Raw genomic sequence first — 14,811 nt, 5'->3', positions numbered from 1 at the left:
TTTATGGGAAAAGCTATATTTTGGAATGCAGTTGTATGTAGTCGGAGATAATGAAGGAAAATGTAATAAAACGGGACCCTAGTTGAGAATGTTAGGTGGGTAAAATAATATTCGTGTCAAGCTGAAGACCGTGGCACTGGAAATCTTATGAAAAATAAGATAAGGCTAATCTTTGTCGCTGGTCAAAAGCATTGATATACGAAGGAATGTGCGTCTAGACGGTTTCTATGGACGTGGAGCGGATCTAAATTAAATGGTAGGGTCAAAGGTTATGGGAATGTGAGATTTTCCCAGAGAAGGAGATGGGCCAATGAAATTATGTTTAATACTAAAAAGTGGTTCAGACGGGAAAAGAGAATTTCAAGATGAGCGAATGGAAAGTCTTGAAATAGCGCAAAAAGGTGGAGTTGAAATTATCAATCAAAATATAAAGAGATTTTAACAGAGAGAAAAGGGCATTCCGCAGAGAGTAAGAGAGTTTGGAGTGTTAGATCAGAGGGAGAGGGAGTCAGAATCTTAGGACAGAAGGATGACGTCGAAGAAATTGTGGTCTAGGATCTTTAAAGGGGTAAGTTATGCTCAATATGTATTGTCATGTTTTTAGAATAAGTGCCTCCACATCACTGAGAAAGTTAATTGTTAATGTGCATGTACCTGTGTAATCTGTAATGAATCATCATAATAATGTAAATAAATTCAATGTAAATTTAAATGGGAGTATACGTAATTATTTTCAAGTCTCAATAACTTCTAATTAGTTTAGAATATGTTTAAACCTGGGTTAATACGGGGATTTGGGGTTGCTCTTCACTATAGAAGGAGACCTTAATTCCAGTAGGAAGTTACACAACGCGATGAGAAACAGGATAATAGTACTGGCTTAAATATAAAATGGGAACTGGCTACTAAGCATAAGGGGAGAGCCAACAGGTGAACTAAACACAATGTCGTTTTTACTCATTTTCCTGGGCTTCAAGATTTTTTTAGTAGCACCGTGTGAGGGGGAATGGATAACTCGACTCTCAAGTTGAGGCTACTCAAGCTCGATTAGAGTATCCTAGTGTGACGAGGTCCTAAGTTCTGTCAGAAACTCAAATGCATAACACCTATTGAAATGTGTTTTACTAAGCATTTTATTAAAATGACACTCGTAGAGTAACATGGGTAGAGTAAACATTCAAATGTCATTTCCCAAGTTATGGAAATTTGAGCATTCACACTTCTGGATAAGGGAGCACGATGTATAACATAATATCCTGCAATATTATAACTCATTTTAAGCAATCTACAGCAGCATTATGCATGTGCAAATTTAATTCAGTAACTATGAGATCTTAATGAATGGAAATAGTTTTTGGCCATGATTTTTTTATAAACAAAAATATTATATTAATTATATTAATTAATTATATTATAATTAATCTATTCACATCATCTATTGGTCGTCTCTTACTTTTTAGCAAAAATTATTTTTTAAATATTTTTATTCCAACCCCTAAAAAAAGTTATAAATAGATAATAATATGCAACAGCCTCAACAGGGCTTGAAAAATCAGAAATCACATTTTTAGGTGCCAGCCAAATTTCTTAGGAGCCAAGAAAGATTTTAATCTCAAGAAAAACTGTCCCAAATGATTTTTTTTTTTACTTTCGCACGACTTTATTTTCCTATGTTGAAAGATGCTCTGTCATGAAATCAGAAAATCTTGTCATTCATAGACACCAATTTTAGCAATCACATACAGAAAATTTTGGATGACAATACTGATTTTTTTAGTCTCCATGGTAGCCTGGAATTTGTTAAGCCCTGTTCCATATTCTGCTGCTAATAAATAAGAAATTATGTACATACTCTCCAATATTACATTTTGGAGGTAATTAATTTCATAAGTAATTTTTTTAAATACAGTAGAATCTCACAATAATGGACAGCTAAAGAAATTGTAATGTTTGTATCGGACAAGTTTGAAACCAAATCATTAAAAAGTATTAACTTTTTTTTAAGAAAAAAACCATTTCTAAGCGGCGGTTAAGTATTGATCAGTTTTTTTGTTTTTGCATAAATATGGATGCTCTGCATGACTCATACTGCTCGTCAGATAGAAAAAGTAAGATTAATACAGTGTATGCATACACATATTTTTTAATCAACCTATGTTGAACGTTTCTTTTCCTTATACCTCTCACCCAACATGCCGCTAACAGCCTTGCAGACCTTTTGGCAAAGAGCCTCTTCTGTCTGGTTTTGAAACCAGATTATTTTGAAACCTTTTATTTGATTCCTTCCCCCTCATGACAGAAGCACGAATGTACATTTTCCTTTTTTCTATCAGCTGGTTTGGATACCTTATTTTGCTATCTAAGTTTTGCCTTATTGAAATACATGTTACAAAACATTTTAGGAAAGTACATATGTGACATATGTATATATGTGTACATATGTGACATTCAAATGTCACATTCCTTTTTTTCCAAGGACATTGCACATTGGTGCTTCTGGTATGAGGGGGACGATATGGTAAACCACACTTAACTACTGTAAAGTTAACTACTGTACTTTCATTGATGTGTGTAGTGGGGTGTTACTACACCCTAGAGGAACTATTTGTTATAAACCAGACATTATAATGGACAATTTTTAGCCCTTATTAGTACATTAGGTTCTACTGTAACTATCCAAGATATAATACCAAAACTTCACAAAAAAATGTTAATTTTTAATACATATTCATTCACCTAGCAATAATTGACTCTTACTTTATTTTACTCAGTCAAAGCCGAAAAAGAAACTAATAAGCAAAGAAAACCAAAAGTATCTCAAGAATGATGTCAAAGACGAGCCAATTGAAGAGGTTGCCCATTGTGGAATATGCGAGAATTGCATAAGAACAGAGGACTGTGGCGAATGTGAAGTTTGTAGTGTGAGTGTACATTCATTTATTCTCTGGGGTGGGAGGACTTATTCTTAGTACAAAATTTTTTGGTAGTATCCATGCTAGAGACTGCCAGTAATGGTACCAGAGATAATGTAAATTAATAGCAACACTTTTTCTGTGGGAAAACTAACTGCTTAGTTAACCAACACAAGACAATGTTGTCAGTGTAGCATGAATAATATGAAGTTCATTAACCCTTTAAGCGGCACAATAGAAATCACTAAATCCTCAGTAAAAGCATAGCTTCTGTCTCCTGAATTTTTACTCCATTTCCCGGGATCCTGCAAAAATGTCTCTTAATTTCGACTATGATTGTAAAAAATCCTTACTTTTGAAAAAAAAAATTATTCAAAAAGAATTTAATCGGGGGGGAAAAAGACTTGCTTTTCGCTTTTTTATCCCTGAAATAATGTCATAAGTGTAACGTAAATTGTTGCTGTTGTATGAAATAACAAAAAAATATTTCATTTTCTGGGAGAAAAGACAAATAGCCAGCAGCAATTTGGCCTGACATCCAAAATTGGTGAGATGACTTGAAATTTGGCCGTGTGTCCCATTTCAAGCCTGATGGCAATTTTTTTGTTTGTGATCCCTCTGAGATGGGAAGTGGGGTGTGTCCAGTCCTTCAATGTTCGTAAGATTTGATTTGAGTGGTTAATGATGGGTAATATTTAACCTTCTGGTTGGTGATGATTGGGGACATGGTGCTAATTGGCGGTGGCTTGCACAATGTCACCTTTTTACAAAGGGAAAAATTCCTACAATTTCAATAATGAAAACTGCCTATATTGGAATTTGGATCTCATGAAAATGTCTCTAATTCTCATTCACCAAAGTTGGCAGCTGTGAAAATCTTGTATTCTTTGTGATTAAGTAGACTTCCTTCTGATTTTCAGCAGGTGCAAACTAAAGGGTATAATGTAAAGTGTTCCATGTAGAAATCAACTATACAAAATATCTAGGCTTGTCAATGTTAAGATAAGAGGCTTTTAAGGAGGCGAGATATCTCATCAGTGCCGCTTAAAGAGTTTATGGTGTTAAGAATTTGTACTGATGTGTGCAGCAAACATTTTTGAAAATCAACATTACGAATACTTTGCAGATTGCAGTGTAATTCACATGAAAGAGGAATTGGTTAAATATATGATGATACTCGCAAATTGCTTATAGAAATAGCTTTTAGTTGTAATGTGGTGGTCAATTTTTACAGACTGAAGCAGATTATTTAAGTGGAATCTGCCAAACAGTGTGCTAGGTCAACGCTTTTTAAAAAGGGAGGTATGAAAGGAAGTACTTGTAGAGCTGAGCATCGAATTCAAATTTCAACAGTCGAAAGTTGTGAAAAAAAAAAAGACTGCATAAGTTGAGTTTATTATTGTTAGTACAAGATATTTATTAATTTTTTTAACGTTGAGATCTGTGAGGTGAACTCGTCTAAAAGTTGATTACTTGTTGACTTGTCTAACCATTTGTGCCTTTTATAAAAGCGAACTTTCATTTTCCTTCCTGTCTTTCAGAAGAGTCTCTAAACATACCCATAACTCCTTAACTGAGCTGTCTTTGAATTTTTAAAGAGTTAATAATGTTAATGATTGATAAAAATAAATATTTCACGTAAAATTTACAGTTTAATGAGAAACACTTTTCTCCTTTTTTTTTTCTATGTGTAGTAGGACGGAGAGCCACAATAACTGGGTAAGACGAGTTCATAGTGAGATGAGTAAGACTTAAATCAGAGGGCAATTTTGCATACAAATACAAAAAAATTGTAGAGAGAAACTATGTGTGTCACTCTCCGCTGTTCATACTGCTTGGTTATCCAGGCTTTCATACTTCATACAAAGAAGTTGGTTAATTAAGACCAAAGGCCTACCTGTCCTTTTTTTTAACGTGATGAAAATTGCAGTTGTTCCTACCTAGTGTAGTTAGCATAAGTTATTTTACCAACAATTGCATCATGATATTTTGAGGCTTTGTCTGATCGCACTTTTGTTGTCTTTTTCTTCCCATGCAAATTTTTTTGGCAGCAAGCTGGTGATTTTTTATTGATTGCCTTCAGAGTGCCACAAACCAGTCATAATTAGATTCTGGGTTCTCCCGAAATCAGCAAATTTGTTGTATCATGTTACACCAGTTTCCTAAGAGAGACTTACTCCAGTCTCCTTAGAGACTTACATATAATTTACTAGTCTAGAAGCTTTGTTTGTTGTAATACTTTAAACTTTCACCTGAATTTGAAAATTAGAGTGGCGGATCTGATGCTTTGTCAATAATTGGCATCACCTTAAATGAGGGCTTGATAAAAAAAAAATTTAATCATCAGCTAGATTCCTTAGAGGCCAAGTATTTTCCCCTTCCGGTCTACAATAAAAACTGTCCAAATTTTTCTGTCAACTTCTCATGTCTGAGTGATGCTTTTTTCCTGTTAGTAGACACACTGACACAAATTCTGAAAAATTCTGTGCTGCCATCAGATTCCAATTCACACTTAAAATGTTCTGAGTGCCAATTCTTCCTTTTTTATTCTCCATTACGATTTGTCCAGCCCTGCTTTAAGCATAAAAAGTTTTTTTTTTAGACTGACAATGATGCTTTTCAAATATGTTCACCAAACCTGTCTTCCAAAACAATCTGTCATTCGAGCTTTCATTCCCGGCAATAATCTAGTGACACAGCGATTTATATTCTGTGGGAGGGGGGGGGGGGGAGAAGACAAATGGTGTGGAAAAAAAGCTTATTATTGGGTCAAAAGTGGGTTCACACAAATTATTCTTGAATTTAGTGGTTTGGTAATTTCTCACAAAAACACTTAATTCAGAGTTTGCGTGAGTTGGACATCACTGTATGAGTTGATTGGGTATTGCTGTTTATGGATTTGAAAGCAATGAATAATTTTTTTTTCCAGAATAAAAGGAAGTATGGTGAAAAGAAATATGGTGGCAAATATGTTGTCAAGACTTGCCTTCTGCGGGAATGTATAGAGGCTACGGTGAGGATATTTCTTTAAATAAGTAAATTCTGACAAGTTATTCAAGTTTCAGCCATCACAGTGCACATGATGTAGATTTAATGTACACACACACATCTTGTAGAGATAAAGCCTGCTACAATGTGGAATCTGCTCACGAGGATTTCTTTTTCAAATTGTTATTGCATATCTACGTGAAAATAACATATGGTTTAATTTTTAGCAAAATTTTATTGCTCTTTACAAGGGAAAAAAATTATAGTAATGCTTTCAGAAAGGATTTAAGTTATTTTTCTTGGTTTTCAATTTTTGGGAAATTTTTTGGTGCTTTCATTCAATGCAGGTGTGATATAATTAACTGTAAATGACAAGTCTTATGTTACTACCTAGTATACCCAAAAGCAGAATGCGTTGCATCATTCTGCAACAATCGCCCAGCTGACTGGAAATGTTCTGTGGCATAAATTTCCATAATACTGTTTTTTATGCAAAAGAGCTCTTTTTCCTTTTGATTTCTTAAAATTCTTCCGAAGATTGTTTTGTGATATATGTATGTATTCTTTGTGGAAAAACGTATATATTCACAGTTCCTATGTCATAGTGTTTGGTATGTCCTGCCACAACCTTGAGGCTCACCCATATTGACGAGATACGTTTCATTTTGGGATAGACGGCGTTTTGCCTCTTTGAAAGTTTTTATTTTAATAGTAATGAACCCAGACAATATGTGACATTGATTTCTCAATGAAACATAACTTTTCTATTCCTCGCCCACTTGCTGAATATCAAGAAAGTATCTTCTTTATGGGAAGATGAGGTTGGGAGGGAAGATGTGATATTTTGATGGTGCATTGATTTCTAATTTGGACCTGTGGAATCAATTGTGCTGGTGAAAGGTAAGAAAGATGGGAAAATGAGAGTGTCTGAATGTTTTCAATAAAGCCCCACTTTCCTGTATGTTCCCCCTTGAACGTTCGTTACAGTTTGTATTTGAATCCATTTTTTTTATTTTATTTCTAGAATGGCCAAGTCTACCAAGTGGAAAAAGTTCTTGGTAAAAGAGTTCTCGATGGTTGTGTTGAATATCTGTTGAAGTGGAAAGGATATCCAGAGTATGTTTTTGTTTTAAATTATGGTTTGTTCTATTTGTGGTTTTGTCATACAGTGGATCTTTGGTTTGCTAACAAAGTTTGTTCCGTGAATGTGCCCTTAATCCAAAACTCATATATTGAATCAAACTTCTCCATAGGAAATACTGAAAACTCAAATGATCCGTTCCATGATTTTTTTCCCCCCAAATAAGCTAGCTATGATTCTTTTCAAAGATAAAACATCTTGTTTAACAAATCAAAATCCGGTAAAAAAAATTCTCACATTTGTTTGTATTGTGAGACATCAACATTTAATCTAGTCAAAACTTTTGCTCATCTTGTGAAACTGAAGTTCTACTGTAGTTAGGCCGCTTCAACTTTGAGGTGCAAATTCAAGCTGCAGGGGTGAAAAATCTGCTACAATTTCCGATGTCTACTACCTTTTGGTACAATATCCATTGTTTGCGACATTCTGATTCTGCGACAAAAATGCTGGAATTCTTCAATTCTGTGCCAAAAACAAAATTTTTCCTTAAGAAATATTAAAGTTGCATCACAATAGAAGCTGACTTTCCAATAACATCATTTGCAGGGGTGGGAACTCTGCGCCAATTGCGCAGCACTGCGCCAAAACTAATACCTTGCGCCATCCTGCTCCAATAGCGTATTTTCGAATTTTTCTGCGCCAAATAGCGAATTTTGCTTCAGTATGCCCGGAATTTCGGAAAGGACGCCAACAAAATTTTGTTCCTGCTACCCACGAAACGTTTTTTTACGAGAGAGAAGAGCGTGTTTTATTCCACTATACTTAAACTATCGGGCCCCTGATCGGGCTTTCCATCGCGAAACCCCGATATTGTCCGTGATCGTGGAACTGAAGATGGCTTGCAATGCCTTTCAGCTTTAAAGTGCAAATTCGAGTGTTTCCGTTTAAAAAAAAAGTAGTCACTGGAAGCAGCAGAAATTACTGTAGTCGATTGTCATTGTGTTAAATCCCGATGTTTCGTGAAAAAAATTTTCATTCCGGGAGTAAAAAGCGCATGTCCGCCGAATTACGGATGTTAGTTTAGAAACTTTGCCGAATAACGAGCGTTAAATCGCTAATGTTGCCGAATAACGAGCGTTAAATCGTCAATATCGCCAAATAACGAGCGTTAAATCGTCAATCTCGCCAAATAGCGAGCGTTAAATCGTCAATCTCGCCAAATAGTGAGTGTCAGATCGCCAATCTCGCCAGATAATGAGTGCTGAATCGCCAAACATCAAGTTGATTGTTCCGAAATTCTCTCCCATTTTGCAACAATCTTTCCAAGTATAAAAAAATTGAAAACTTATAAAATTTTTTTAGCTCATTTGAAGTGCTGCTGTTCAAGGCAGCAAATAGTGCCCACAGTAAGCAAAAATCATCTTAAATAGACGGGTGCAAAAAATTTTATGATAGCCGCTCTTTCAAACAAGGTGTCAAAAGCCTAAAACACAAAAATCAAGCTGACGAAAAGATGTTTGATAACAAAAGACAGTGCAGTTTATTTTGAAAAGGGTTGAGGGTTAACGAAAATATTCTTGTTAATTTCACTGTTCCAATTTATAAATATCTGCTCCGAATCTCATATTTTGCTGCTCCAAATCTCATATTTGCTGCTCCAAAACTGCTCCAAATCCTGAATTTTGCTGCTCCAAAGCTGCTCCGAAATGGACTTAGTCACTTCCCACCCCTGCATTTGTCCTCCCCGCAATTTTATTTTATATAATAAAATTATATATTATAAAAATTTTCCTTGAGAAAGACATGACTTACAGGATGTGCATCAGCGAATGACTAGCGTAACTTACAGTTGTTTTGACCATTTATTTACGAAAATAGATCTGATAGCTTAATACTAGAACGTCTGTCGGTGTCAAAATGACACCAGGGCACTTTTATTGAGCTCGCTTTGTTCCATTTTTTTTTTTAATTTAACAATTTTTCGTGACTTTTCATCATTTTCCTCATGGAGCATACAGATAACTTGTAAAATCAATTATTAAATATTACGAAATTTTACAACTCGATTTACCTAGAACAGTGGTCGACAAACCGCGGCTCGTGAGTCACATGCGGCTCTTGAGTGTGGCTCTTCCACAAAATACCATGTGCGGGCGAACAAAAAGTCCAGATTTTTGAAAAATCATGTTTAGACCAGGGCATCTGTGAGACCAAGGCCAAGTGATTTTTCTGAGGCCCTACCTGACAAATTTTTGAAAATTTCAATCGGTTCTCTCTCTCTCTCTAATTTCTTTGAGGCCCCCATGCATTTAGACGGCACTGGTCTAGACACACATTTTGGCCATTTTGTTCTCGCTCCTTCGCCCTCCCTAGTGAGTCATAGTGAGTCGCGGACTTTTGCCGAAAGCCTGACGCTGCTGTCATGTGATACTTCCGCGACCAATCAAGTGGGTTGAAACTAGGAAGTTCAGGAAAAAGTTGTCAAAAACGAGGCTTTTTCTTAAGGTACTGGGGGGCAGATAGACTCAAAAGATGAGTCTTCTCGGAACATGAGGGGGGGGGGCTGGCATGCAATGTTTTCCATACCAAAGGAACGTCAACCTTTACCCAACCACATCATAGAAGACGACACTCCTGTGTCACCATGCCACCACCTGTCATGACTACTCTCCCTTGGTCACCTCTCTCCATCCGCATCCAACATCTGTCATATACAAGATGAGTGTGGATGGGAGTATGACTCTGCTGAACATCACCGTACCAGGAGCTTGACCAGTTGAGGCGACAGGTGTCCTTCAATAGGGAAACAGAAATATATCAAGCCTTTCTTGGAAGGAGCCACCCTTAATTTTCCTCAACGCATCCTTCATGGAGCACACCATTCTTTCAGCCAACCCATTTGACTGCGGGTGATACACGCAGCTCGGACATGGATGACCCTGTTCCTACGGAGGAAATCTGAGAACTCCTGACTTGTGAACAGTGTTGTGTTATCACTTATGATTGTCCTGGGCAGTCTGAATCTCGCAAAGAGGGATCGTAATGCAGCGACCATAGCAGCTGACGATGTCGAAGACACCAGAATAGCTTCCCACCACTTAATGGCAGCATCTACTACTAACAAAGTGATGTGGTTATCAAACGATCCTGCATGGTTGATATTAATTCTGCTCCAAGGCTTCGTTGTGGAAGGCCATAGTGCCGAGTTTGATGGAGCAACGGAAGCTTCGACTTGACAATCGATGCACGAACATACCAAGTCTTCAATGTTCTTATCAATATTTGGCCACCACACAGACTGTCTACATGTCAGGGTTGGTAAAAAAAACGTTTTTTTTTAAAAAAACCGAAAACCGGGTTTTTTTGGTTTAAACTGGTTTTTTGTTTTAAATAGTATTAATATTGAATGATTTTTCAGAAATTTCATTGTTTTTAAACTTCTTATAATTAACTAAAATAAAATGTTTATTAATGTAATTAACACTATTCCCATGCTAACTAATCAATAAATATTTATTACATTTTAACAAAAACCAACTTTTACAATTTAATTATTTTTTGCTTAACTCAATGGATTACTGTGTGTTTGGAAATTCTTTTAATGTTATTATTAATCATATAATATATAAAGGGTATTCTCCAGTTACTTTCAGTATACTTAATTAGGAAGATATTTTGCAAAAAGTAATAAAAATTAGGTGAATATAATGTATTTAATGAAGCATAAATAATGCAGATTAATTACCAATGACTTACGATATACAGGGTGATTATAACTAAGGTTCTGATTTCAAAACACAGTAAAAAAAGAACGATAGTCAGAATGACTTGAAAATTGACATGAATATTCCTGAAAAAAATGCAATTTTATTTGATAAAGGGGAAAAAAATACTTAAAAATGTAAAATTAATGACATCATCCAACATGTGGGAAATTTGCACGCAGAATGCAAACGATAGCCAGTCATGGCAGAATGATACCTTAATTATAGCATTTGCAAAAAGTAATAAAAATTAGGTGAATATAATGTATTTAATGAAGCATAAATAATGCAGATTAATTACCAATGACTTACGATATACAGGGTGATTATAACTAAGGTTCTGATTTCAAAACACAGTAAAAAAAGAATGATAGTCAGAATGACTTGAAAATTGACATGAATATTCCTGAAAAAAATTCAATTTTATTTGATAAAGGGGAAAAAAATACTTAAAAATGTAAAATTAATGACATCATCCAACATGTGGGAAATTTGCACGCAGAATGCAAACGATAGCCAGTCATGGCAGAATGATACCTTAATTATAGCATTTCACGATTTCATAATTCATGGAAACATCACAAAAAACGAAGTAATTGAACAAATAACTACAACTTACTTAAGAAATGTTAAATATGTTGTCCACCGCGTGTTCTGGCTATGAGGTTCAAAGCACAAAAATTCTTGTTCAACAACACAATCGGAGTATGCCATGGTCATAATGTGCCCCCCGTTAATATTCCTGAGGAACTTCTAACATATAGGGAATGTGCTGGAGATTGCAATTCACCAAAGTTTGCAATCTGACCACTGTTTATAACATTTTGAGGTACCCCCACAGCCAGAAGTTGCAAGGGTTAAAGTGCATTCTGTCAAAATGGGTCTTCAGCAGCTGCTTTGCTGGTATTGCAATGTGCATCTTGATAGAAGTTCTATCCACACACTGATGCTGTGGAAGTGCAGAAATGATGTGGTTGCACAAAATAGATTATACTGCAGGCCAAGTACAGCATCATCTACTTGCACATTTTGCACTTTTTTCTTTTGCAAAAGAAACTTCCATTGCTTCAGTTCAGGAGTATCCATGCAAATTTTCAAGTCATTCTGATGAGTACATATTGCATAGTTTTGGAATCAAAACTTAAATTATAAACACCCTGTATATAGCTGATTATTTTTCATAAATCTGTTACTACTATACAGTAGAACCTTGATTAACTGGGCTTAACAGTGTGTGTGTGAAAGTATAAAAAAAACAACTATCGAATATTAAGACTGGGAGATATACAGTAGGAGATGTGCTACTTCTTATGGGAAAGAAAATGAAAATGCATGTGAGATAATGTAACCACTAGTACCCTAGTCTTTGTCTTTTAAGGACAGCTGGTGTCTTTATTGGATTATAGGACCACCTGCCCCTAGCATGATGGTGTCACTACTGTTGCTGCTTCTTTGTGAAGGGGGAAAAAAAAAACCCTGTGAGATAATACACCACTACATTTATATGTGTGATGCAATCCTTATTCATGAATTTGCTAAAGATAAACATCAGAATGTAGCCAAAGGTTAGAAAATGTTGTAAGAATGAGAAATTTTGGCTTTTATATATAACTTTAAATAACTAAGATACTTCATATGAAAAATATATATATATTCTGGCCACTTTTATGAGACTTTTTGAAAAAAAAACACTTATAAAATCTTATATCATTTAAAGATGTACCATCAGAATGTACCCCAAGGATATAAAATGTGGTAAAAATGAAACATTTTGGCTAATAATGAACCAATATGATATTTTTTAAAGATATTTAAAAAACAATAAAAACCATTTGGTTAAAACCAAGGTTTAAACCAAACAACCCTGCTACATGGTTCGTACGGTCCTTGAAAAGTCCTTGAAAAAAAAAGTTTTTTTACTTCTTAAGTGACGTCCTTAAAAAAGTGCAAAGCACAGGGAAAAAGCCTTAGCAGCCAATAACCCTGGATAATTGGATTTAAAGCACGTTTTTTCCCATTATTCTTAAGCCGGGTTTTGGTAGGAGCAGGTTTTCTGTGCCGCCTGTGAAGTGAATCGCCTAGCGTGACACGCCGTCCGCTCACCAATAAGAAAACAAGTTCGACTGTTTTCCTAGATAGCGCAACAAGCCTCACAGCAGTGTTTTATGTCGGCCGTGATTGGCCGACTGCTTCTGGAGGAGTCAAATGCGTTGTGCGCCACTCGTTTTACCGATCTTCTCTTCATTTTTGTTTTCTTTCACTTCCCTTCATCGAGCTCGATTCTTCCCTTCAAACCGGAGCATGCAGATGACAGAGTAGCTGATGCCAGGGCCGTGAGCTGATGCGCCTATAACCTAATGTACAAAACTTGTATGTTCCGATTGCTGAGCCCGTAAGTAGGCTTTGACACATGTGGATGACGTCCGGACCCACATGAACATTTTGAAGATGCTTTCAAATTTCGCCTCATCTGAAAGGCTCAGTATATACCAATTGTTAAAACTTCTTCCGGACCCGCATCCGCTCTGTGTGAAAGGGGCCTTAGTCTTCTCGAAACATAATCAAACTCATGATTGAGTTATTTCAGTGGCTTTTTATTTCAAAAATTTTGGTGATGTTTATTCTTGTAATTTTTATATATAAGGTGAACTGCGATTAATCTGCCAAATTAAAATAGGGTGATAAACGAGCCTACTTTGACAAATGCCGATTCCAGTGATGTATTGTGAACAAAAAATTTCTCCCGAACTAGAACACTAATATTGTAAGCTCTTTCAAAAGCTGGTGCAATGGACAAGTCTTTGGTAAATTTACCCCATTGTAGCTATTTACAATTTGATTTTGAACTTTACCAATCTTTCAGCGCTTCTAACTCGTGATTAAATCCAGGTATTTTGATGGAAATTGTGATACCTTATAAGATACCAAATTGTGATACCTTTGTCTGCTTTTTCCAAAATATATGGATTAGTTTGCATTTAGGTCTTTCATAAACTTGACACATTTTTCTTTCATAATCCAATATTCCCCATGACTCCAAAACGGTTCAACATAGGACAAGGTTGGTAGGTTGTTTCTAGTTGGGCTCGTCTATTGCCCATTTTTGTTTGGCAGATTATTCACAGTTCACCCTGTACATGTGATGGCCAAAGACCAGAGTCTGGTCACTCCATAGTCACCGGCCTCTTCGCATATTGGCCAGACGTCTCACACTGACCACTTCGTAATGTCTTTTTTTAGACATTAAGTGTAACATGCATAGTAAAGTCTTTATCAAATCAAATATTTGTACCTTTATCACATACACCCCCCCCCTTCCCCCATTAAATTTTTGTACCTGGGACAACTTTCAAATCGGAAGTTGAAGTGTAAAAAAATATAAGACATCTAAAATGGGCACATCTATCTGAATACTTTTTATAATATTTTGTTTTCATGTATTCGTATTCATCATAATGATCTTTTTTTCTTTCTTTGATCTCCTAGCTCTCAAAACAGTTGGGAGTCAGTGGAAAATATATATAGCAAAGAACTGATTGAGGAATTTGAGCAGAAGCAAGGCAACCTGCTCAAGCAGTCACAACAGCGAAAACGCCAACTGGAAGATGGAAGCCCTGGTGGCCGTGTAAAAAGTGCTAAATATGTATGTGTTGTAACTCAATTCTCTTTCTTGAAACCTACTGTCAAATTTAAAAGCATTGTTTTCTGAAAATTCTTACAAAATGACTTACATCAGTAGTGCTTAAGCAAGATGGCTACCGTGTAGAATACTTTTGATGCATTGTGTTGCTTTTTTTTATAACTAAATACGGCCCCACTTGGCCAGCAAGTTGGAGGTTGTGCACCATTGGTTCAAGTTGCCTTAAACAAGTTATTATCTGGAAAATGTTTTAAACATCTCTAATTTATCTTATTTTATTATGTTGGAATTCATTTATAAATTTATCTTATAAATCTTTGTAGACTTCTAGGTAGATATTGAAATCTTGATCCTATATCACTTTCTGAATGTTTCCCTGCTTATAATTCACAGATTACACTGGGGAACCAAATTTTTGTTGCAATT

At 35.7% G+C, this 14,811-nt stretch overlaps 1 protein-coding gene across 2 annotated transcripts in view; it reads left to right on the top strand.

Moving 5' to 3' along the window:
- The window catches only part of LOC149068221 (uncharacterized), a 49,636-nt gene that overhangs the window by 10,577 nt on the left and 24,248 nt on the right, over nt 1-14,811 (top strand). For both annotated transcript variants that reach the window (XM_089251812.1, XM_089251813.1), the window contains exons 5-8: nt 2,772-2,921; nt 5,842-5,925; nt 6,925-7,016; nt 14,232-14,388. In XM_089251812.1, coding sequence (XP_089107938.1) covers nt 2,772-2,921; nt 5,842-5,925; nt 6,925-7,016; nt 14,232-14,388 — 483 coding nt within the window. The remainder of the gene's footprint in view (nt 1-2,771; nt 2,922-5,841; nt 5,926-6,924; nt 7,017-14,231; nt 14,389-14,811) is intronic.

This window comes from Pholcus phalangioides, unplaced genomic scaffold, assembly GCF_987345545.1.
Source record: "Pholcus phalangioides strain wild (caught in Gottingen) unplaced genomic scaffold, Ppha-v1.0 ptg000027l_1, whole genome shotgun sequence".
Classification (NCBI taxonomy): Eukaryota; Metazoa; Arthropoda; class Arachnida; order Araneae; family Pholcidae; genus Pholcus; species Pholcus phalangioides.
Note: the sequence above shows the minus strand (reverse complement) of the source record. Positions and strands in the feature narration are given on the sequence as shown.